The sequence below is a fragment of the Schistocerca americana genome, chromosome 2 (assembly GCF_021461395.2).
Source record: "Schistocerca americana isolate TAMUIC-IGC-003095 chromosome 2, iqSchAmer2.1, whole genome shotgun sequence".
NCBI lineage: Eukaryota > Metazoa > Arthropoda > Insecta > Orthoptera > Acrididae > Schistocerca > Schistocerca americana.
The window spans coordinates 788,373,591-788,400,822 of record NC_060120.1 but is presented as its reverse complement, the minus strand read 5'-3'; the positions used below and the strand labels follow the sequence as shown (position 1 = coordinate 788,400,822).

General features: G+C 39.3%; 1 protein-coding gene across 1 annotated transcript in view; it reads left to right on the top strand.

Moving 5' to 3' along the window:
* LOC124595230 (DNA-directed RNA polymerase I subunit RPA2) overlaps positions 1-27,232 on the top strand; it is a 237,958-nt gene that overhangs the window by 115,369 nt on the left and 95,357 nt on the right. Inside the window, exons 12-14 of the mRNA XM_047133886.1 lie at positions 9,964-10,071; positions 17,171-17,347; positions 23,915-24,016. Of these exons, the coding sequence (XP_046989842.1) occupies positions 9,964-10,071; positions 17,171-17,347; positions 23,915-24,016 (387 nt within the window). The remainder of the gene's footprint in view (positions 1-9,963; positions 10,072-17,170; positions 17,348-23,914; positions 24,017-27,232) is intronic.

Genomic DNA, 27,232 nt, shown 5'->3' with positions numbered 1-27,232 from the left:
GCCAGTTATCATTAACTAATGTTGAGATACTTCGGAGAGTGGAAAGCATCCCCACTGGCATACATGTATGTAATATACACACTTTTAGAGACTAGAATTACTACTGGATGTGATGCACCAATGTTGACAATAAGTATTAAATAATTTAATGTAGAATTACTGAGCATTTGTAAAGAATGTGACAATTATTTTGAAAAGTCTTAGCAAGTAACCAGTGTGCCCAGTTTCAAAATTTAAGTACTGAAGTATATATTGAAATGACTTAAGAACATATTTCTTTTGGAAGTTTCATAGATACAGTTGTCTATATTACTTTTGGAAGTTTGATGGGTACAATTGTCTTATTAACTATTGGGGACTGCTACATGAAGAGAAGTGTTTAGATGAACTTCATAGTGGGAAGGAATATAAGTTACTAGTAGTCGGTTTTTGTGTGTGTGTGTGTGTGGGGGGGGGGGGGGGGGGGGGAGGGGGGGGGGGGGAAGCGGGGGCAGATCTTTGTGCCCTGGCTAGCAGACACCATCACTTAGGGTGTGTTATTATGATGGGCTGAATGATGCGAAGATCAATGAGGAACTGGGACACAACTATTGAGGTCAAGAAACCTATGTTACTTTATTATTATTATTATTACCCTTTATTGGTAAGAACCTAAGTGGTGTAGATTAATATAATGTGAAGGATTGGGGACTTATGGAGAATCTACAAATATCTATCTTGATGTTAGTACCCTTCATGCTATGTGCAAGGAAGAACCCTTTCTGTCCATGCTATAGGGAAGTATCTATTTAGCAGGAATTACTGGAGTCTTTGTACTTTGTGCAGAGAAACCGTATTAATTTCTGCTACAGAGAATGGCCAGCTTTTGGTTAGAGTTTGTTCAAATAGGAGAGTCCACCAGAAATGGTAATTCGATTAGAATCTACTAATAATTAAAATGCTTGAGGAAAAGGAACATTCTTGAAGTATTCCACTGTGAGAGGCATGCAGTGGTTTAATAATGCCATCCCAGAACAAGTTAAGATTAAGAATATTATCTAAATCAATGAATATATCTACCCAAGAACAGTTTATAAATGAAGATTTTATGACGTATAAATTAGCATATTTTTGTAATGGATTTTGTATACTTAATTTATTAAATGATAAAATTGGGTTCGGGTTTATACCATTTTACGTTGAATTGTAGTAATATTAATTGGTATGTGTATGTGTGAAGAAATTTTGTACTATTTTGAATTTGCTATATGCTTTTTTTGGGGGGGGGGGGGGGGGGGAGGAGAGGGGGTCAGTAATGTAGCTTACTTCAGTAGTTAATTTCTTACTCTCACTTACACCCTGAATTTCTGATTAAGCAAGATATGTTAATAGTTCATCATATTAATATAATAGAGGGAAACATTCCACGTGGGAAAAATTTATCAAAAAAACAAAGATGATGTGACTTACCAAACGAAAGCGCTGGCAGGTTGAAAGACACACAAACAAACACAAACATACACACAAAATTCAAGCTTTCGCAACAAACTGTTGCCTCATCAGGAAAGAGGGAAGGAGAGGGAAAGACGAAAGGATGTGGGTTTTAAGGGAGAGGGTAAGGAGTCATTCCAATCCCGGGAGCGGAAAGACTTACCTTAGGGGGAAAAAAGGACGGGTATACACTCGCGCGCGCGCACACACACACATATCCATCCACACATATACAGACACAAGCAGACAGAGTTTGGGCAGAGAGGTCAGTCAAGGCGGAAGTGCAGAGGCAAAGATGTTGTTGAATGACAGGTGAGGTATGAGTGGCGGCAACTTGAAATTAGCGGAGATTGGTGGGTAACCCACCAGGCCTCAATCTCCGCTAATTTCAAGTTGCCGCCACTCATACCTCACCTGTCATTCAACAACATCTTTGCCTCTGCACTTCCGCCTTGACTGACCTCTCTGCCCAAACTCTGTCTGCTTGTGCCTGTATATGTGTGGATGGATATGTGTGTGTGTGTGCGAGTGTATACCCGTCCTTTTTTCCCCCTAAGGTAAGTCTTTCCGCTCCCGGGATTGGAATGACTCCTTACCCTCTCCCTTAAAACCCACATCCTTTCGTCTTTCCCTCTCCTTCCCTCTTTCCTGATGAGGCAACAGTTTGTTGCGAAAGCTTGAATTTTGTGTGTATATTTGTGTTTGTTTGTGTGTCTTTCGACCTGCCAGCGCTTTCGTTTGGTAAGTCACATCATCTTAATAGTTAATCAGCCGTTTTTAAAGTCTAGTCCACATAAGTCACTCAATTGAAGAGTACAAATGGGGCAGTGAGAACCATAAGGGTCTAAAACACACCATCATAAATTCTGAGACTTCAGCATGAGTGCATGCTTATGACATTGGTTGATCTTATGGTAAACTTTCTTTAGCTGTATCTGTATGCCCACACAGTATATATGAGTATTCATTGAAAGATGTGTCACTAATCTTTTTGATATTCATTTCCACATGGGCGCAAAGCACAAAGCATAATTTTGTTGCTCTGTGCTGCTCAATTGTTATGTAGGGTTGGCAACATAATTTAGTGGATACATCACATATGCAGTAGTAGTACTTCATAATTGGAGGTATATTTCAGTGTTATCTGAGCCTCATGCCACAGAATGTGCTTAATGAAAATGATGAAGAAAAAAAAGACTATGCAGTGTTGGAATAGGTCATAATTGTGTGTGTGGTGCATTTTCTATCTGTTCTTTATATTCTGATTCTGATTTCACATTAACAATAAACTTTACATCTCTCTAAAGAAGCTATGTTAATAAATATAATCCTAAATATTAATTAATATTTCATAGCATAAACTGGGTACATTATTATTTCATAGGAATTATAGGATATTAGAAAACTAATCAGGTGTATACGAAGTTGATTTTCACAGTCATCTATTTTTCTCGAAACTTTGTGTATGTGATTTGGGCCTGTATTGTTCTTAGTGCCTCAAATAGTTTATGGTCTTAATTTATTATGATTTTACCACAATTAATGAATTCAGGGATAGGTTATATGAATCACGCTCAAGTAAATTCTGTACAAAGCATTTTCGTATCTATCTTGGGAACACCAGTATGCTATGTGGCCCTTCAGCATAGGCCAATTGACTATTGGATTGCAATGTACAGATATGATAGTTACTTTAAAAGGGACCTAATTACAATATTTTTCTTCAAGATTTAATTCTGGCATTAACGTTACTCAGTCCTTCTTTACAAGTACACGGAAAAGCATGATGTTTCATTTGGCATTGCGCCGCGACATTTTTTGCTTGGTACAGCTCCCCGAGTTCAATAGAATCATACTGTCAGTGTTGTTTAACCTTCACTATTTGTTCATGATGTGAAGGATGTCTACAGGTCCAGTGGCTGTTTGCACAAAAAGAGAGAGCCTAGCAGTCTATCGTCACAATGCTTTAAAATGTATGGGAATGACAGAAGAGAGGGATGAATTTGCATAAACAACAGGTGCTACATATTTGCTATGAAATGACATTACAATACCATACAGAAAGAATTTAAAGATTTAGTTGACAATGAAAGAGTAAAAAATTATGACGATCGCCAGACAGGATTTGTTGTTCTGTACATTAGAAAGCACTTTGTGTTACATTTGCAGGGCTGGAGTGTGTGAAGAAATTGGTGATACCAAATAGTAAAATTTTTGAAGTCATACACATTAATCCATTTTCGTTGCAGCAGTTTTCAAGACCTACAGCAGAAAGCAAAAGAAAAAGCTGCTCTACAGAAGGAAAATGAAAACTGCACACTACAATAAATTTATAAAAGAACACATTACAAAAACTGCAATAAAAAAAGGAAATCAAACAATGGAAAATCCAGTATGGAATATGACAATATTATGAAAAGCACCGAAAGATCTGAGTTGAAACAAGGCTCCTGGAGTAGACAACATTCCATTAGAACTACTGATAGCCTTCAGAAATCCAGCCATGACAGAACTCTACCATCAGGTGAGCAAGATGTATGAAACAGGCGAAATACCCTCAGACTTCAAGAAGAATATAATAATTCCACTCCCAAAGAAATCAGGTGTTGACAGGTGTGAAAAATTACTGAACTGTCAGTTTAATAAGTCATGGCTCCAAGATACTAACACTAGTTCTTTACAGACGAATGGAAAAACTGGTTAGAAACCGATCTAGGGGAAGATCAGTTTGGATTCCTTAGAAATCTTTGAACGCATGAGACAATATTGACCCTATGACTTATCTTAGAAGAGAGATTAAGCAAAGGCAAACCTACGTTCTAGCATTAGAGAAAGCATTTGGCAATGTTTACTGCAATATTCTCTTTCAAATTCTGAAGGTGGCACGGGTCAAATACAGGGAACGAATCTCTATTTACAATTTGTATAGAAACCAGATGGCAATTATAAGTCGAGGGGCATGAAAAGGAACCAGTGGTTGGGAAGGGAGTGAGACAGGGTTGTTGCCTATATCCATTATTATTCAATCTGTATACTGAGAAAGCAGTAAAGGAAACAAAAGAAAAATTCGGAGTAGGAATTAAAATCCGTGGAGAAGAAATAAAAACTTTGAGGTTCGCCAATGATATTGTAATTCTGTCAGAGGACCTGGAAGAGCAGTTGAATGGAATGGACAGCATTTTGAAAGGAGGATATTATATGAACATTAACGAAAACATAACAAGGAAAATGGAATGCATTCGAATTAAATCAGGTGATGCTGAGGGAATTAGATTAGGAGATGAGTTTTGCTATTTGGGGAGCAAAATAACTGATGATGGTCGATGTAGGGAGGATATAAAATGTAGACTGGCAATGGCAAGAAAGGCATTACTGAAGAAGAGAAATTTTTTAACATCGAGTATAGATTTAAATGTCAGGAAGTCGTTTCTGAAAGTATGTATGTGGAGTGTAGCCATGTATGGAAGTGAAACATGGATGATAAATAGTTTAGACAAGAAGAGAATAGAAGCTTTCAAAATGTGGTACTACAGAAGAATGCTGAAGATTAGATGGGTAGCTCAAGTAACCAATGAGGAGGTATTAAATAGAATTGGGGAGAAGAGGAATTTGGGGCACAACTTGACTAGAAGAAGGGATCGGTTTGTAGGACGTGTTCTGAGGCATCAAGGGATCACCAGTTTAGTACTGGAGGGTAAAAAACGTGGATGGAGACCAAGAGATGAATACATTAAGCAGATTCAGAAGGGTGTAGGTTGCAGTAGGTACTTCGAGATGAAGCAACAACAACATGAAAAGGATAGTTGCTACTCATCATATCGTGGAGATGCTAAGTCGCAGATAGGCACAAGAAAAGTCTGTCAGGAGCTTTCGACCAGTTGTGTGAGCGAGCAAGAGAGGGAGCCTTTTTTGCCAAAAGCTTCAGATGGTCTTTTTGTTGTGCCAATTTGTGACTCAACATCTCTACTATGTGGTGAGTAGCAACTATCCTTTTCATAACACTGTCAAAAAGGGATATCATTTGATATCATTCTGTCATAATGTAGTAGATATCTACTGCAAGATGGTAGTCCTTCATTGCTAGTCTGTAGCTTCATTTTCCGCAGCTTTCAGCTCTGCTTGTTTAAAGATTGTGGATTGTTAGTACTTGATCCTTCCATCGTGTCCTTAGACGATGTAATGAAACTGGTCAGTATACCTACCCTTTTTTTTTTTTTTTTTTTGGTCAAATATTGAAGAACACACACAATAATTCACAACATGATCTGAAGAGATCGAAATTGCAAATTATTTATTATCTATGTGTGAATACACACTTGTGAAGCATACGTTTGACTTAAAATAACTGTTTTATGAGGAACATAATTATTTTTGTATTTCTAATATAAATCACAGTTTTATTCATTTGCACAATTGAGAATATTTAGATTTAGTTTTATAATCATATTGTTTTCCATAACTGTTCCAAAAGACAAAATCAATAGAAGACTGTGTTTCTTTTTGCATTCATGAAATATTAATGAAATCATCATTCTTTGGCCAAGGATATTCATTATATCGATCATGTGAACATATCTTTGTGTTGTTGTCGTCTTCAGTCCTGAGACTGGTCTGATGCAGCTCTCCATGCTACTCTATCCTGTGCAAGCTTCTTCATCTCCCAGTATGCACTGCAACCTAAATCCTTCTGAATCTGCTTAGTGTATTCATCTCTTGGTCTCCCTCTACGATTTTTACCCTCCACGCTGCCCTCCAACGCTAAATTTGTGATCCCTTGATGCCTCAGAACATGCCCGACCAACCGGTCCCTTCTTCTTGTCAAGTTGTGCCACAAACTCCTCCTCTCCCCAATTCTATTCAATACTTCCTGATTAGTTATGTGATCTACCCATCTAATCTTCAGGATTCTTCTGTAGCACCACATTTCGAAAGCTTCTATTCTCTTCTTGTCCAAACTATTTATTGTCCATGTTTCACTTCCATACATGGCTCTACACTCCATACAAATACTTTCAGTAACAACTTCCTGACATTTAAATCTATACTCGATGTTAACAAATTTCTCTTTTTCAAAAACGCTTTCCTTGCCATTGCCAGTCTACATTTTATATCCTCTCTACTTCGACCATCATCAGTTATTTTGCTCCCCAAATAGCAAAACTCCTTTACTACTCTAAGTATCTCATTTCATAATCTAATTCCCTCAGCATCACCCGACTTAATTTGACTACATTCCATTACCCTCATTGTGCTTTTGTTGATGTTCGTCTTATATCCTCCTTTCAAGACACTGTACATACCGTTCAACTGCTCTTCCAAGTCCTTTGCTGTCTCTGACAGAATTGCAATGTCATCGGCGAACCTCAATGTTTTTATTTCTTCTCCACGGACTTTAATACCTACTCCTAATTTTTCTTTTGTTTCCTTTACTGCTTGCTCAATATACAGATTGAATAACATCGGGGAGAGGCTACAACCCTGTCTCACTCCCTTCCCAACCGCTGTACTGAAACTGATACATCACTATTCTTGTTCACTTGGAGTGTGTGTAATGTCTTGAGGAGGAGGCAGTTGTGAAGTTGTTGTGAGATATAACAATGATATGTTAGCAGTTCTCATTAAGAAGAGTGTTAAATTTTGCAAACTGCTAAATGTGAAATAAATTAATTTTGAAGAGAAATATGTTCCTGCTTCGTGGCATTATTGATTTAATGTATGGACAAAGAGAACCTGCACACCTCTTTGCAGCTTTCGCATGATGGAATCATTAACTTATTATGACTGTGTCAAGGGAAAGAACAACTTACTACAAATTACAAGAGATCAGTTAAGCGCAAAATACTTTTACTGATTCTTTCACTCTTGACTTCATGCTTTTAATGGCAGAAGACCTATAATCTCCAATACACATGCAGTAATTGCATAAAAATTGGATTTATTAACAACATTTTAATTAAATTTTGGTTCTGTTTATGGTTCAAAAAGAGAGAAGAGGGGTCAGAACATCCCCTTGGGTGTTTTCCAGCAGGTTGCGATTGGAGGGCTCAGTTAGGGAGGGATCGGTCAACCAAACCACTGGTACAGGTCATCTTTCATTCTTCATTCTCATTTTCCTTCCATAGTATTGTAGACAGGTCCATAGATCTTTCCAAGTATCTTCCTCCCAAAGGCACAGATTACTTCTTCAGTTTTGCTGATGTCATCCAGGTTTCACAACCACATAAAACAGGGCCAGCCACGGCATGCCAAACTTCACACATACTTTGTGTGGGGCTGCGGCTGTGCCAAAGCTTGGCCTGTCACTAGACTTTGCTCAGTCCTTCTCAGATGTACACGGAACAGTGTGAAGTTTCATTTAGCATTGCATTGCAGTGTTTTTCGTTTGGTACGACTCTCTGAGTTAGGTAGAATTATACTGCCAGCGCTGTTTAACATTCACTATTTGTTCATGGTTTGAAGGATATTCACATGTCCAGTGGCTGTTTGCACAAAAAGAGAGTGTCTAGCAATCTATTCTCACAATGGTTTAAACTGTGGAGGAATGACAGAAGAGGGGGATGAATTTGCATAAGCAACAGGTACTACATATTTGCTATGAAATGTCATTACTATAGCATGCAGAAAGAATTTAAAGATTTAGTTGACAACGGAAGAGCAGAAAATTACAATGATTGACAGACAGGATTCATTATTCTGAACATCAAAAAGCACTTTTTGCTAAATTTGCAGAGCCAGAGCATGTTCTTTATCTTAGAACATTGTTTAAGCTGACACTGTTATCATTAAAAATCGTTAGATGAGCGAGAAACTGTAGTGTAGTACACTGTTAACACACCACAAACTTGACATGCAACACCGTGGATTTCTGTCAGGTTTTTGCAAAATAAAGTTTTGGTCTTAATCTACTATTTTTTATATTCAATAATCATAGTATCTAGTATCATACCAGTAACAGTTCTACATCAAAACTAGAGGACACACTGGATGAAACAAAGGACAGACATTCTCTTGAGCCTTCATCTGCAACTTTTGTGTTTTCACAGTTATTGTATCACCCAGAATTCAGCATTCCTAACCTGTGCATTATTTATGAAATGATCTTTGTATTTAGACCTCCTGTATCATCCAGTGTTTAGCTCCACATACTACTGACATTGAGGCTTCAGGTTTAATTCCAGATTTTTTTTTTTTACAAGAGAATATATCTGTAATAGAGTGCACTCAGTGTAATGAATCAAAAGAAGAAGATACTGGAATAAATATACTGTAAAATTTACTCACCATCCCCTGGAGAATGGTATCGCATCAAAAAGACTGACCCCAGTCTGAGAACCGCATCACAGTTTTATTTACCAGAAGTAATGTTGGACATATTTTTGTTCCATGCAACTATTCAGTGCAGGACACAACTTAATTAGTTGGTAATTTTTGATCCATAGACTACAGCACAAAATGAAGTACTGAGATTTCTGCTGTATAATCCGATTACAGATCTACACTTTAGAACTGGAAACCATTTCTTGTCAGTATTGATAGATTATAGCTGTTATTATAGGCTTTTAACATTTAAAATATTTGCATTGTGTGGTAAAAATCTGTAACTCAGTGAGTTTTATCAATATATGTGAGCCTATAGTTGTTTTAGACCAGCCCTCACACTAATTCTTACATACAACTACAATATCTGAATAGAAATTCATACTGTATGTGATTTTGGTGCGATAATATTTTATTTGATAGTTTTGTGCATGTGTTTGCTCTGTTAATCAGGATAAAAGCAGATATTTCTGATTAGTTCAGTTTACAACCTTCAAATTAAGTTTTCTGTGGAAGTTTATCACTGTTTTTATACTATACACTCAAAATAACTTGTTTCTTCTCTGGGAGTGAAGGAATAAGTGGAAGTTGTATGACTTCGGGCTGGTGCGGAATGTTTCCGCATTTTGCCAACATTAGCGACAAAACAGTATACTGTGCTGCAGCATTGTAGCAGAAACTGTGAATGGAATGTTGATTGCACTGAGCTGCCTGCCCTGTGAGAAAGAGGTAGGGCTTGTTTCCCCAACACCTCTCCTCACACAGCAGCCCATCGCCTAGACAGTGATTTTGTGCTCACACTCCTAGCAGTCCCTGTAAAAGGACAAAGTTATATTGTGTGTATAATATTCTTGATGCTTCGTCTTGTTTTGCCGGCAAGGCAGCACATGTTTCTGGCACTTGCAGTACTACATCACACAAATTGCAAGCCGTAAAATGGTGCACAGAATGAAAATTTGTTTTGTGACACCACTCTTGCAAGGTATGTTAGATCAGAGTAATGATTTCATGTTGAATGGCATGAAGATCTTAAGACCTCTGTGTTCTTGAGGCTTAATGTTTTGTAGCATATGCTTTACTGTTTGCCCTATACGCTTAAATGTTTACTGTCTGAATGTCTGACATTCTTGTAGCACTTGTTGCTATCTGTTTCACATGGTGCTATTTTGATTGTAGGTGACAACACATCAGGAGGTATCAACTACAAGTTTCTTAAGCAATCTGGCATGCCTCATACCTATGCCAGACTGCAATCAGAGCCCACGAAACATGTACCAGTGCCAGGTGAGAATTATTGCTGTCCAGAAAAATATGCCACATTTTTATAAGTATTACCTCTCTCTCTCTCTCTCTCTCTCTCTCTCTCTCTCTCTCTCTCAGAAAAGAATAAAATAAAATAAATCCCCGGAAATGCATTTCAGTAAACATATTTTGAAGAACTATAGCTTTAATAAAGGTAAATGAAAAAGAGAAACATATCATTTATCCATCAGATTTCTGTAACTTTATGTTAAAATATTAGTATATGAAATCCCATGGCAGACGGCAGTGTAGCGTACTGGTTGTCATTGCTGGCTGGCGTGCTGACTGTTTAGGTACCTGTAATAGCAGCAAAACTGATATTTATTTGTTTTGCCTGAGCTCTTCTTTGGTACAATCACAACTGGTGCACTCCACAGGGTGGTATGTTCATCAGTAATACCACCGCATAATTGTCGATTGATGAACTCCTCCATAACCAGTTGTAGGTGATGGAGTACCCAATATGGCTTACGGTACATAGGCAATTAATTCTCAATTGGGATTGTGTTTTAGGTCACTGGGGTTGCTGGTAAAGACCAATGAGGATTAAACACATCTTCAAATTGTAATAGTAATTCCTCCATCGTTACTTCCTGTGTTCATTTCAGATGTTTCGCTTTCTCATTAATGTCACACTGGTGGCTTGCAAATGCCTAGGGTCCGAATTCATTCCATCTAGATGTTCTTCCTCTAGAATGTCAAAATTGGTGACCAACAACTCTTTAGACAAAGCCACGTCTTCAGTCCCAAAATTATCAGTACTGATGGGCACTACCTCCTCTCTGTCGATTTCCTGCATGCGTACTATACTCCTGGACACAAAATACCCTGCTTCATCCAACTCATTATTTTCTTCCTGTGGCTCAGCTACACATAAAGGCGGGTCCACTCTTGAGTGCGCCATGCCGCGCCGCGCTGCTGCACCCCGCGCACAGCTGTAGCAGAGAGGAGTATGCCGTCCGCGCCCCGCATGCCGCTCCGAGGTGCGCACTGTGTTCCAGTTGGAGCGCGCGCGTGGTCCGTATTGTATACACGTAACAAAAGAAAATTGAATCCTAATGAATCTGTATTTATTTGGATAAAAGGTAAAGGTGTATGTGAATATGTAAAATTTGTATCTGATTGTACTGTATATTTCCATAAATAAAGATCTGTAGCGTCAGCCACTAACCGGACAAGGGTACATCTCGAACCGGGTATTCAAGGATGCAACAGTTTGAAAAAAAATTATAAAGCATAGTGCCACACAGCCCGCTTATCGTCTAGACGGTGGTTACATAACCCATCTGGCTCGGCGTTGGCGGCGCGCCAGCGGGGACGCGCATACCTAGAACACCCAGTATGCGCATCCGGGATAACGCTCCACTGGCCACTGTGAAAACGCTAAGTCCTCGCGAGCCGAAGCGCCATCTAAACTGAGCGCGCACAAATGCGCCACTTCCTTTGATGTACCGACAACAGCCGGAAAACTGCCCGGCGCGGCACAACACGACGCAGCGCGGTTTGCCGTCCACACTGAGTGTACAGAGCCATGCACAGCCGTTGTGCGCAGCGCGGCGCAGCATGGCGCGCTCAGTGTAGACACGCCTTAAGACATTTACAGGTAGATCTGTTCCTGCAATCACCGATAGTAGCTTCCTTGCACCTTTCGATGCTTTGTCACATGGACTGAACCTGAGTGCTTATGCACGCAGTTTAATTAGTTCACATTTTGCAGAGAGGAACCTTGCAGCAGTAAGTCACTGACAACAGTTTTCCTAGATGAAATGATGTCCCACCGAGTTCCGAGGTCGATTTTAGTGCAGTGCTTATACAGGAAATCCATCCCATGGAAACTGCGGTGATCATTACCTGTACAAAGCAAAACTTCTGTATATTCCTGTAAATGTGTTGCTCCCACCTGAAAACTGTCACTGAACCTAGCAAACGCAAGTCTTCACCCCCAACTCCACATAACCTATACAGTGCACCCATCAAGCAATGTTCCACTTCTGCACGTTTCATTCATGCCATAATTCTTTGGAGCACCACTCTAGCGGTGAGGGGCTCCCATTGCTGTTTAATTGGCTTCATCCATTTCGTCCGCCGGCCGAAGTGGCCGTGCGGTTAAAGGCGCTGCAGTCTGGAACCGCAAGACCGCTACGGTCGCAGGTTCGAATCCTGCCTCGGGCCTGGATGTTTGTGATGTCCTTAGGTTAGTTAGGTTTAACTAGTTCTAAGTTCTAGGGGACTAATGACCTGAGCAGTTGAGTCCCATAGTGCTCAGAGCCATTTGAACCATTTCGTCCCTTTCTGTTGTGCCCCTCATCTGGTCTATTGTCCTGTTCTCATCCAACCCTACCACATTTCTTACACTGTGGCCAATGACAATCCCACCCTATGTGGCCCTAACATCCACAGTGGTAACACTTGATGTCAGTGGAAAAAATACTCTTATCATGGATTCAAATTACTGTATGCTCTAAAGTCAAACACTGTGCCTACGGCTGCAGTTAAATGCTTCTAATGCCGTCTGCTCTGCTTCTTGTATCACTGTCCATTAACTCATAGGTATTGACACTGAGTGCAGTGAAGGTAGTGATTGTGTCTTCTGATGGTGTACTTCACATACGACCAAAAGCTCTTTGGATTTTCGGCCATGTTTCAAGACAGTGTTTCATTGTGGAATTTATTAAAAGCATTTCACATTGAAGTTTGCACTAAGTTTTGAACTTCAATAAAACATCACCAGTCTCAGAGGTTTTGAGTTCTTTTAAATTTGACATACTTTCTTCATTGGTTCTGCAGCAGGGTTGTGACCTTTTTTGTGTGCCATGGGGCGATCAGGTCCATCCCTTATTAATCTATATGGTGTATATATATCTCTCAATTGTCATCAATACTATTTCTTTGAATTTAAGCCATATCTGATATATGCTTACATAGTTAGTTTGGAAGAAGAGGAGACTGTCTTTTAGGAAGGCATTGGGTAAATTTTTATCTGCTTTTTGAATAGATATATTATGCATTTATTTTTGGTGGATTTGGATGACATGAAATTCAGCCCCACTACAACAGGGTTCTGCAAATAATCCTTGTATTTATCATGATGCTACCTGTTTGCTCTGGATTATTTATTCCTGAGAGGTCAAGAACATTTTCGGAACATTTATAGTTAGTGGGCTCCTGAATTAATTGTTCAAAATGATTTTCAGATGAAGCGTTTAGTACAATTTCAGTTGATATTTAGTGTGTACCACCCAATTTAAAGATGTATTTTCACTAGCGAATCGAGGGTAGATTAAAATCACCACCAACTATAATTGTATGAGTGGGGTATCTATTTGAAATAATACTGAAGTTTTCTTTGAACTGTTCAGCAACTGTGTCATCTGAGTCAAGGAGTCAGTAAAAGGAACTAATTATTAATTTATTCAAGTTGTCAAGTATAACCTCCACCCATACTAACTCATAGGGACTATCTACTTCAATTTCACTACAAGGTAAACTACTTCGTAGGGACTATCTACTTCAATTTCACTACAAGGTAAACTACTTCCAATAGCAACAAACACTCCACCACCCACCAACAACTGCATTTATTCATTTTTATCATTTCTAAACACTGTTACATCATTTGTAAAAATTTCAGCTGATCTCATCTCTAGCATTAGCCAACTATCAGTACCTATAACAAATTGAGCTTCAGTGCTTCTTATTAGCGTTTGGAACTGTGATTCTTTTCCAACACAGCTATAACAATTTATGACTGTAATTCCAATTGTTACTAGGTCTAAAATCACCCTTTGTTTGAAGTGCAGCCTTTGAGACTGGAGCCCTTTTTGTATTTTCCATCCAGTCCACTCCGCACTGCTCCTGCTACCTTCATAGCCACCTCGTCTGTGTGGATCCCTGACCTCTTAAGGAGAGCCTGATATCCCATCACTCTATTGTGCATGGCAAGGGATTTGCAGCCTACATGGTCACAGAACTGTCAGAGCCTTTGGTTCAGACACTCCACTTGACTTTGTATCAAAGGTCCACAGTTGGTCCTGTTTGTGGTGCTACAGATGGTGAGCTGTGCCTTCAGCTCACAAAAAAGACTGACAGTCTTTACTACTACAGGTAGCCACTGGAAACCAGAGAGAATCTCTTCCAATCCAAAGTCGGACACATCATTAGTACCAACATGAACCACCCCCTGCAGGTGGCTTCTCCCTGTGCTCTTTATGGTGTCTGGAAAGACTGATTATACATCTAGGATGACTCCCCCCCCCCCCCCCGTATGTAGCCCCCCCCCCCACCCAAGAGTGTATACTGGACTTTTTCCTGTCCTTGGCAGCTATATCCCTAAGCTGCCCCATTACACGCTTAACACCGGAACTCCCAACTACCAGTAATCTCACCCATCAAGAATGCCCAGATCTTGCAGGCTGAGAGACTTATTCTGAAATAGGGGAACTGACTTCATATGATGCAGAATCATTCCCAGCCACAGATAGAGCATCAAACATGTTTGTCAGGTGAACTGGAGAGGCTTTGTTTTCAATCAGTGGCCCCCCTCCCCCGATAGTGTCTTACTGCCTGCCACACCTCAGAATATTGAAATGAGCTCTTGACCACAGGTGAAGGGTCAAACTCAATGTGGGTAGTGAGCGGACCTGTCACAGTAGGGGATCAGTCAAGGACACACGGGATGTGCTGGACATTCCTTGGATCCCCATGTCCTACCTCATGGCCAAAGCCAGCATTGCCTGGAACTATGAGCAGAGTGTCACCAACTCAGACTGCACAGCTATCACAGTTCCTATCCATACTAAAGATGGCAGAATGCTGAACATATTTGTTTTTGCCCATTCCTTCTCATTATAGGTAACTTACCAGGGCTTAAGCTTGAAGTAACCTCCTTACATTGTGCTGTTCTCGACACTTGACACACACTATTTACGTTCAGTATATTCCACACACTCCAACACCTTGTTTTTGTTGAAAGTCAGGGACATTTTTGCCTCATACACATGTGGTAAACTGTGTGAACAAATAATTAGTAGAATATCTAGCAAAATGCAGATCAGCAACAATTAAAAGTTGCAGTTCTACCACATATCTGCTATAATCTGGCATTAAATGACTGTAATAAATAAGTAAATATGGTGGATGGTTGTGAGTGCTTTCTTGCTGTTGGTAGTCTAAAATACCCATCCAAATAGGGGTAAGAATTAGGGGCACAGTCACCGTCATTGAGTTTCATACAGGAATAGTGGAGATTGTCTTGGATTTATTGAAATAGCAATGTGGTGAAGATGACAACAAAAAATTCATAAGCAACAAATAATTGTCATGGCATGAATGGTGAAGAGGAAAAAAAATGGGATTTAAAGTTTCATTTTACAAGTGAAGACACAACTGCAGGGAATGTGGATATCGAAAAGGGAACAAATGTGTTCACCATATAGCAGAGGTGCAAGTTGCAGATAGGCACGACATAAAGACTTGTCACAAATAAAGATTTTGGCCAGTGCGCCTTCATCAAGATTAGCGCGCACACACACACACACACACACACACACACACACACACACACACTGAGACTACAGTCTCAGGCAACTGTAGTCTGAGACTGCAGTCGTGTGTGTGTGTGTGTGTGTGTGTGTGTGTGTGTGTGTGTGTGTATAATCTATTTTTGACAAAGGCATACTGGCCGAAAGCTTTATTTGTGACAGTCTGTTTGTTGTGCCTGTCTGCAACTCAGCATCTCAGCTATATGGTGAAAGGCAACTTTCCTTTTCATAATATTGTTGCATTCCGTCCTGGATTTTCCATTGTTCGAACAAATGTGTTCATATTATAAGTGAGGCGACATGGGACACGGACAAGTGTGAGTAGGACTCGGGCTCTGAGGGTGCCATACAAACATAATAATGTGTGTAGATAATAATAATAATGATAATAACAATAACTGCATGTGGCTCAATGGCCTGGTGCAAGTCTCTATTAGTTGCTATTTGGTGGCTTGCGTGCCCCTGACCTATCCCAGTCATCCAGCTGGCGAAAGTGGACCCATAGTTTAATGGGAAATCTGTACCCCAGGTTGTTTCAGGTGACAGAAGACTGAAAAATTTGTGGTCCAACCGAGACAATATCCCACAATGTATCTGTTTCCAGGCAAGTGCTTTGCCACTAGACCACCAGGCCCGACGTGTATTACAGATAGTTCATCTACAGGTTCTGATGAATGAGTTTGCAAGTATCAATGTATGTGATATGCATGGCCCTATATTTTGTTTATATTGACTTAGAAGCTTAAATTATTTATGTCATAAGACCTTAGTATTTGACATAAATTTCAAGTTTATACCTCTAGCCATTCTTGAAGAAAAGGTGTCCTAACGGAGGTTAAGGGGAAGTGCCCTATAGGTTTTGGTGAGTGAGCTTGCAAGTACCATACATACGACATAAATGGCTTTATCTTTTCATTGGATTAACTTAGAAGCTTAACTTGATTATACTGCCCAAGGGACTGTAGACCTTAGTATGTGGCATAAATTTCAGTTTGGTACCTCTAAACTTTTATGAGAAAAAGGAGTCCTAACATTTGGACAGACAGATTGACAGACATACAACAAAGTGATCCTAAGGGTTCTGCTTTTAGCAATTGAGGTACAGCGCCCTAATAAGAAATCTTTGAAAATAAAAGAACAAATTGAATCATGCTGTAGGAATTGTATATTTGTGAGAGGCGAGGGAGAAAGTAGGATGAGAGCAGTGTGTGGAAGCTAGGGAACATTAAATGTAAATAAATTATAATTATTTGGATAGCTGTTACTTAATGTTGTAAGTGTATAGCAAAATTAAAATAATGATATAATCATTTAAAAGCCGTGCAATTTTACATTTTATATATATTCTTTTTTTTTTTTATTCAAATGTACATACAGTTTTATAATTTTCACGTTAATTGTTCACAGATAAAAAAAAATTCTTCCAGAGATGAATCAACTGAGTCTTGAATATAAGCCATTGGTTTATGCTGTGCATATCCCTGTAAATGGACTTGATTTTATTATAGATGCTATTTACTAAAACATTTGTTTTTGTGCAGATGGGAAAGCAGACAATGGGAACACCATGTCACACATGGCATCTTCAATCTGAGACAAAACTCTATCGCCTGCAGACTCCGTCTTCACCACTTTTTAGACCAGTTCACCACGATATCATCGGTTTGGATGAATTTGCTATGGGCACTAATGCAATAGTTGCTGTCATATCATACACTGTAAGTTGGTAAATAATTCTACACATTAGCCATAGCAGGTTTGCCTGTGTAGCAAATTGTATATTTATAACAGATAATTGTAACCAGAAATATTCAAACTGACCCATATTTCAGATAGAGCAAAGGATTTATCTGCATCAGTGTTTGATTTGTAGGATCAGTGATGTAATAATGAAAAATTATTGCTGTGTTTTCACATAATACAATGTGGAGTACTGTTGCTGACAACTATATTAGATAACATTAACATTATTTTGAATCCTCAGAAGAACAATGTCCATGTAGGAAATTTGCATCGGCAGTCTTTCCACGTAATTATTTAGCTTTGGCCAAATGGCTTATAAAGATGCGTTGACTCATCCAACTTGAATAGAGGACTTTAAGAGAATATGAAGGTATATTTCTGGGATAGCAAGAACTGATGCTGATTTAATAATTTCAGTGTGTCTCAGATACCTGTATTAGAATAGAATGTGACAGGTAGATGTAAAATTTTACTTTGAAAATTAACATTTACTAGAGCTATTAAATAAATATTTCTCCTGACCGATGTTCAGTGGGCTGATAGAATTGACATGCGGTGCCGTTGATAGTCCTCCACTCAGCTACCACTGGACTCTACAGACTTCCAAAGTAAAAATCAGATGTTATAAGGCCATGAGAGTATGAGTTTCACAATTTCATTATCCAATGCTAGTGAGAAATGAAAAGATGAATGTTAATCCGTTGTATAGCATTGCAGTTAGAAAGCATTTGTTTGAAAATTTTCAGTGAGTGATATCAGGCTGCTACTTTAGTATAAATTCTGACAGATTCTCAACCACGTTGGAATGTGACTCTGGGCTCTTATCTTGTGCAGGCACTGCTCTTACCAACAGAGTCAAGCTAATGTGCATCAATAAGCCTCACAGGAAAGGGTCTGGTTCAGAGTCCCTCTCTGACACGTGGTTTTAATCTGTCAAGAAGTTTCACATCATCATTCACTGTGCCACAGAGTGCAATATTCATTGTGGAGGTTAAGCTGTTACCTGTCCTGTCATTTCTTGTAATAGTCATTTCTGCAGGGTAAGCTGGAAAATCTTTGTGATTTGTGAAAACACTTAGAAATATACTGGCAGGTTAAAGCATTTAGGTAGGCTGGGAGACAACCCTCAGTACCTCACTTGTGAAGAGAATTTCCTACAAAAGTCAAGGGTCTAACTTAGAGTCCTGATCTAGGACACAATTGTTAATTGACAAGGACTCCTTTAACAGTAACACTCTACTGTATAGTAAATGTTTAACTCTGGAAGCTGGTTTAACTATTGCAATGAAATTTGGAAATGAGATAACTGCAGCATGCATGATCATCTTGCTGCAATTTTATAGACACTTTCTTACCATTTGCTGAATGGTTACGTATAACAAAAATTCTAGGTTCAGAGTTGTATATTAAACAAACCAGAAAATGATTTAAACATGTACAATCATTGAGCTATCAGCTTCATGCAATAGAGCAAAATTATCAGTGTGGCACTTTCAGACAGGATATGAAGTCAGGTATGTATAATGTAGTGTAATGTTCAATCAAATTAAAATCAGAACAGTGTGCAGGGCGATCTCTCACTCACATGCTATGGCACAAAGCCATTGGCTCTCTGTTTGCATCACACTTTTTTTGTAAGCAAGTCCCCATTAATCAGGAAACAGGGTTTTTCACTACATTATGAGGGCACTTGCAACACAAATGTCTCCCAGAAAAACCAAAAAGGGTTTAACAATGTACTAGATGGTACAACATTCAATAAAATTGGGGATGATGATCAAATACCTTTTACAGTCTATACTGGAATTCTTTTGATCACATATTGCTTTTGTTTTTGACGTTGTCCGTAGTTGAGGAGTGTACTGTACACATGGCTAATAGTTTTATATTAACATTTAGCAAACAATTACAAATTTGTTTTCATAACAAAAATGCTGAATTTGTAGCTCACAGTGTTTCCAAAATGCCGAATGTGTAGCTCACTGAGTTTCCACTTAAGTCAGATGTGAAGTACATAAGACAATAATTTGGCTTGTGAGACATATGGACTACAACATTTACAGTTATGGATTAGTAAAAGAAGTGTATAATTCTTCACACATTAAAATTTCAGGAAAAATGACATTTGAGAATGTACAATAATGATAGACCATTGATTTTATACCAGATAAGTGAGTGAGATTTAACCAAAATTGAAAATCTCAAAGGCAGCTGAGGTTTAGTACTCCAGTGACATGGACTGTAGACAGGGCTGGTTTAAGGTAATATGGTGTCTGAAGCACTGAATAAATGCATGGCTCCTGTTCAGCAATTTTGTATCACTTCAAAAAGATTAGAGGCTGGATTAACCCTCGAGCGGGCATGTCTATGTATAAAGTGCGCCAACCACAAATATCATTGTGTCTTGTACTGTTCCATTGTTGTTTTACAATTGCAAGCATTTACTTATTCCTTCTTCTTTGCTTCAGCTAGTACTGTGATAAGTTGCACTGTCACACATCCAGGTGAGCAACAGTAACATAAAATAAACAGTGACTAAAGTGAGAAAAAATTTACAATTCATGCAAGAAAATGAACCAGATTCTGAGCTAGCAACGCAATCCTACAGTGAGGCAGTTGTCTACCAAGTAATTAGCAATCGAATACGAAGTTTGCTGGGATCTGATGCAACTGCACTTTTTGATGCTTTGAGTGGGTCATTACTGTGGGGTAACACTTCTATGCGGCAACAGAGTGCTATGAGTGTTTATTTTAATACTGTTTAATGGAACAGAGATTTAGCTCATATATGAAAGTTTGTTTTATCGTTATTTAATTAAACTAAGATTGAACTGTGATTTTGCTCATACATGTTTACTTTGGTAACATAAAGACAACTATTCTTTACATGTGTATGAAGTATGTCTCACACCTACTCATGTTATAAAAAACGGTGCGCCTGCTTGCTCGAGGGTTAATGAAAAATAGTGGAAAGCTAAGATGTTCGTTTTAGTGTTTCGTGTTGTACATAGTCGCTCCTGACTTGAGTACAATGCACAGAACATTCTTACAACCATGTGAAACTATCAGAAATGTCCTTCTTTGGGATGTTGTTGAACTTGTGTGTCATATTCGCACCTACTTCGGTCTCTCTAAACTGTCTTCCTTGTTTTGTAGTAGGTTTGTAATGATAACACAGTCTTGTCACCTATAATGATTTTTTACAGGAACGAATTGTCTGCATTTTTCATTCCAATCAAATCTCAGAAGGTGCCCACACATTTTTGCTTTTGTTCAGGATGCAAAATGTGTGAGACAAACTTTGCACTCACTTTTCTCCTTTTCAAAATGTTATGGAGAGTGTCTTGAACTCTTGATTTGTAGGTGCTCAGTTTGTTGCTCTATTTTGATTTGTGACACGATGACATTGACACAACAGAGCCACACATCCAGTTCTTAGCATTGTCTCTCACAACTGACTGGTCGAATGCACATTTGTTGTTTGCAGTTGTTAGTTTATGCGCCGGCCATAGTGGCCGAGCAGTTCTAGGCGCTTCAGTCCAGAACCGCGCGACTGCTATGGTCGCAGGTTCGAATCCCACCTTGGGCATGGATGTGTGTGATGTCCTTAGGTTAGTTGGGTTTAAGTAGTTCTAGGGGACTGATGACCTAAGATGTTAAGTCCCATAGTGCTCAGAGCCATTTGAACCATTAGTTTAAGCTGCCATCGTAGTTGCTGCATCAATCTCACTTATACACCTGGAATAAAATCAGTCTCAGAACTTTTTCGTGGACGGTGTATGCGCTCGCATCTTTTTAAATATATTATTTTACTTTCATCATTTGAGGGATAATGTTGAGATGTAGCAAGCTGGGATGGCTCCTCTTGCTGTAGTTCACTACTTAAATATTTTTTTGTTTTGTTTTTGAAAACATTGGAAAACCCAGGATGGAATAAGTCACAGACAGGCACAGCAGGAAGACTGCTAAACAAGTAAGTTTTTGGCCAGAAGGCCGCCTCCTGAATTAGACAACATGCATATACACATTCATGCAAACACAACTGACACACATGACAACTGTCTCTGGCTGCTGAGGCCAGATTGCGAGGAACAGCATGTGATGGGAGAAGCAGTCTGGGTGGTTGGGGTAAGGAGGAATCTGGGGCTGGGAGGGGAGGGGGAGAGATGGGCTCAGTAGAGTGGTGCTTGCGGGAGCAGGTTAGGGCAGCTAGGTGCAGTTGGGAGGTTAGACAGAGAGCAGGGGGAGGTGGGGGGGGGGGGTGGAAAAGGAGAGAAGTAAAAAGACTGTGGATGTATTGGTGGAATAGAAGGCTGTGTAGAACTGGAGTGGGAACAGGGAAGGGGATAAGTGGGTGGAGGACAGTGAATAACGAAGGTCAGAGCCAGGAGGGTTAAGTGAATGTAAGATACATTGCATGGAGAGTTCCCACCTGCACAATTCAGAAAAGCTGGTGTTGGTAGGAAGGTGAGAACTCTTTCTCTGCAATACATTCTACATTCCTGTAACCCTTCTGGCCTCAAACTTCATTAGTTGCTGTCCTTCACTCACCTATCCCCTTCCCTGTTCCTGCTCCAGCACTACACAGCCTTCTATTCCACCAATGCGTCTACAGTCTATTGGTGTCTCTCAATTCTGCCCCCCCCCCCCCCCCCCCAATTTCCCCTCGTCCCCTCTCTTCTGCCCTCTGTCTAACTTCCCGACTGCACCTAGCTGCCTTACCCCCCCCCCCCCCCCCCCCCACCTCATCCCTGTATGCTCCCACGAGCAGCACTCTACTTCCCCCACCTCTACCCTGATATCCATCCCTTTCTCCACCCCAGCCACTTTCTTATCTCCACCATCCAGATTGCTTCTCCCATTATGCACTGTTGCTCAGAGCCTGGTCTCGGCAGCCAGAGACAGGGGTCAGGCTTGTGCGAGATGCTTTTTTGTGAATGTGTGGGTATGTTGTCTAAATCAGGAGGCGGCCTTTTGGCTGAAAGCTTACTTGTTGAGCAGTCCTTCTGTTGTGCCTATCTGTGACAGCATCTCCACTATATGGTGAGTAGCAGTCTAGTCTTTTCATAATAGTGTATTTTTTTCATTATATACATAATGCATATGCAGTAAAATGACTAAATTCTTATCATGCAATTTCGTTAAACTTCATTATTCACAGTGTAATTTACAGTCTACTAACGATGATAGTACCTTTAGTTCATATGAAAAATATAATTTAAAGAAATATTCATAATCTGTGATAAGTATAAATTACGTGGATATCAGAATTCAATTATATTAAAAATGGTTTGTTTCCATTGTGGAATAAGTTGTTTGAAAGCTCTTGCTTCCCTCTTTCAAGCAAATATCTTACTTTTCTGAAATTGTAATATTTCAAAAGTTATTTGTATGTAAAGGTTATGTGTTTCAGAATATTCCAATCTTAACATGTAATTCTTTTCAGAATTTAGTGCCATAATTTCATATCCCTGGTTTTTCTGTTTCTGAAAATGTATTCTCTCTCTAAAATAACCATTTAGGTTGCTAATTATTCAAATTAGAAGCATTCATCCGGTTCAGACTCTATGTTTTATTTGGACAGTCTGTGCCTGGTAATTGAAATGCTAACTTCTATGTCAGTAAGTCATGGTTGGACAATTGGAGTGTATAGTTACTATGTGTCAGTCTGGTAGTGAGTCTCCAACATATACAGTTATTCTGTAGATAATTGCAGCTTGTTGAATTTTGAAACTTTTTCAAGTAGATGTAAGTTAATGACATATGTTAAAATATTGAGGCTCCTATAGTTTACAAAGCTGATCATCACACTAAACTGTGTTATAGTAAACGTGTAGAGAAATGACAAAAAAATTATCGAGTGTTACGTGTATCTTTAGTTCATCATAGACGAAGATAGAAACTGCATGAGACTTTACAAGGTAGTGGCATACCCACAGGTCGGTAAGTTACAGTGTCTAATAAAGTTTTATTTCACTAATTCAGGATGTTACGTACTTTAATTTTTGAGCCTTCCCAACATAGTGACCACTAATGAAGACTTTCAAACTACTCATCACACTTGAATCATTAGCTCGAACCACATAGCAAGAAAAAAAACCTGTTTAGACAACCACCTCTTGTTAGTTTTTGTTGTGAATGATGAAACTGAAACTATTTCGAGATTACGTGACAGATGGGTTTGGCTATGATTGCTAATTCTCAGTATCTTTTGCACATTCTTAGTTTTTTCAAATTGATATTGAATCAATACATATGTATGGTTTGACAGGGGGATCTAGTATGATTGAACATTTTTTATAGTTTTTTACCTCTTAAAACAATAAAATCGAGATGTGCAGCTGTTTCATTCACAAAGTACTACGCAGGAAGAGCAGCTAGTTTCATGTGCTAAAACTAATGACTGGCTAATTGTTACTTAGTATGTGATCTTTTAAAAGTTTCTTATATATATTTCTGTCCATTTGTCTGATAGTTTCAATTTTCCAGAGAAATTGTTGCTCTGAGTATTGTGCCTACACTGCAAAACTTTTCGTTTCCAGGGGTATGATATGGAAGATGCTATGATTATTAACAAATCATCATATGAAAGAGGTCTATGCCATGGATCAATTTACAAATCTGATTTTATTGAATTACCAACAGTAAGTTGTTTTTCATTTCCTTAGTGATAACATATCACTGCATGCTGTTACTTACTGGGATTTTAATTTATTGTACTTATAGATTTCTTTTAATACTGATCTTTCATATCACCAAGTGTGAAATAAAGGCCATGGCTGTTAATGCAAAGAAAATTGTTGGGTTTTAACTGTATCATAATGTATAAAGATTTATCAAAAAGGTTAAAATGACAGAAAAAACTATTTTTGAGAGTTTCCCTTTGGCTCCATATGCACCATATGATTTATTTCAAATTAAGCTCTCATTTTTGTCCCATTTATTACAAAATGTTCCTTAGCGTAGTTTACTGCAGTTTGAAGTTTACCCGTTAGTTCTATTTTTTTTTTTTTTTTTTTTTATTGTGAAATATTTTCTGCACACTCTGAATCCTTAAAGTAGAGGAACTTGCAATCTTCGTATCCCTTTTGTTTCCTTATTTCCTATTTCTCAGTACTTCCAGATGTTAGACCTTATAAAAATTCTAGACATTTAATGAAGTACTTTCACTGGCATATATGGCTCCACCAAGTGCCAACAGCCTCTGTAGGATGGATGGGTGTATGGAAATCCAGGGCACCCTCATGCCCTTGAAATGAGAAATTTTTCTAAAGACAGAAGAACCTATTGGAGGTCATTGGCATAGGATGCAGAAGGTAAGGGAAAACCACTGGATTAAAGACCCTTGTGGTATCCCTAGTCCCACTGGGACTGTTCCTGAGAATAAATATTCCAAAATAATATGCCCACAATTGCACTTCTTGGTGGGCACTATTCCAGGAAAACAGCGTGCTGAGAGGTTAAAGAAGAAGAAGACTGAAATTTCAGGACTGAGGATTGGCACCTGAAATGTGAGAACAATGAATGAGAAACATAAACCAGAAAATCTGAAGAAGGAAATTATGCAAAATATCATGAATGTTTTAGGACTCTGTGACATGTGAAGGGGAAGGAGAAGGGAGTTGGTTTTGGAGAGTATAAAATGATTTACAAGGGAGAAGACTGAAAAGGAGGAGTAGGCATATTGTATAAGAAGAATCTGGATAAGAACATATCAAGATAACAGTGCCTGTCAGTGACAGGGTGATATCAATGAAGTGGCCCAGTGGAAGCCTAATTTGTTCCAGTATACATGCTTACATCAAAAGCAGACGAGGAAGAGTTGGACAATATTATGAAAAGGAAAGTTGCTGCTCACCATATAGCGGAGACGCTGAGTTGCAGATAGGCACAACAAAAAGACTGTCACAAATAAAGCTTTTGGCCGTGTGTGTGTGTGTGTGTGTGTGTGTGTGTGTGAAGGCCTTAATGGCTGAACGCTTTATTCGTAACAGTCTTATTGTTGTGCCTATCTGCGACTGAGCATCTCAGCTATATGGTTAGTAGCAACTTTCCTCTTCACTATATTGCTGCATTCCATCCTGGATTTTCCATGGTTTGAAGAGTTGGGCAACATATATGAACAAATAGAATAGGCATTTGAAGAAGAAGCAAAAGGTCAAGAGCAATGATAATGGCAGATTGGGACAGTGTTGTGGGGAGGTGTAGTCATGGAAATGTTGTTGGACATTATGATGTACAAAAGCCCTGGTAGTTAGAAGAAGTGGGACTCTGGCAAAACTGAAGTATGAAGATGTTGAGTTCTTTACAAACTGTGTGGAAGAAAACTTGGGAAGAGTGAGTTCAAATTTGGGTCTATCAGAAGTAGAAGGGGGGGGGGGATATGGAGATTACCATTAAATATGTAATGCTAGAAACTTTGGAGACAGAAGGTGCAAAAGTAGAAAAAAAGCAAGGATTAAAAAGGAATATATCACACAGAATGTACTAGATAAAACTGATGTGTGGAGAAAGAAAAAATGACTCTTCAGGAGAAGGAAAAGGAAATATAGAAAACAGTCTACTCAACAGAGAATTGAGGAGGATCACTTACAGAGCAAGAGAAGATTGGATGAAGAAGCAATCTGTGGAAATAGAACAATTAAAAAGGCAAGGAAAAATGTACAGAGTTCCAAAGTGAATATCAATGAAAGAACTGTGAAAAAGCAGCAAGCAAGGAATGCTAGACAATATGAAGAAAACAAAGATATGTGAAAGGCACACATGCATTTACGATCTGTATGATTATATCATAATTTAATTGGTTAGATAAAAAAATCTAATCACCAAGCGGCGGCAGAACGCACACATGAAAGACATTGTGAAACGGAAAGTTGCTACTCTCCATAAAGCGGAGATGCCGAGTCGCAGATCGGTACAACAAAAATACTGTCATAAATATTTTCGGCCAGTAAGGCCCTTGTCAACAATACACACACACACACACACACACACACACACACACACACACACACACACACACACACTGGTGGCCATTCATTCAGACAGACATCTTGTTGGTTGTCATGCCCACATAGATTGCAGAACAGTGGTTGCAGCTTAGCTTGTAGATCAAGTGACTGGTTTCATGGGTAGCCCTGCCTTTGACGGGCTAGGTGATGTTTGTGACTGGACTGTAGTAGTAGTCGTGGTGGTGGGAACATATACGGGACAGGTCTTGCACCTGGGTCTATTACAGGGGTATGAGCCATGAGGTAAGGGGTTGGAAGCAGGGGTTGTGTAAGAATGGACGAGTATATTGTGTAGGTTTGGTGGATGGGGGAATACCACTATGGGAGGGGTGGGAAAGAAAGTGGGCAGGACATTTCTCATGTCAGGGCATGACGAGGTGGTCAAAACCCTGGCGGAGAATTAATTCAGTTGCTCCAGTCCTGGGTGGTACTGAGGTACGAGGGGAATGCTCCTCTATGGCCAGATGGTGGGACTTTGGAAGGTGGTGGGAGACTGGAAAGATAAGGAACGGGAGATTTATATTTGTACAAGGTTTGGAGGATAATTATGGTTTATGAAGGCTTCAGTGAGACCCTTGGTATATTTTGAGAGTGACCACTCACCACTGCAGATGCGACAACCACAGGTGGCTAGGCTGTTCGGAAGGGACTTCTTGGTATGGAACGGGTGGCAGCTGTTGAAGTGGAGGTATTGCTGGTGGTTAGTAGGTTTGATGTGGATGGAGGTGCTGATGTAGCCTACTTTGAGGTGAAGATATACATCTAGGAAGATGACTTGTTGGTTTGAGTAGGATCAGGTGAAGCAAACGGAGGAGAAGTTGTTGAGGTTCTGGAGAAATATGGATAGGG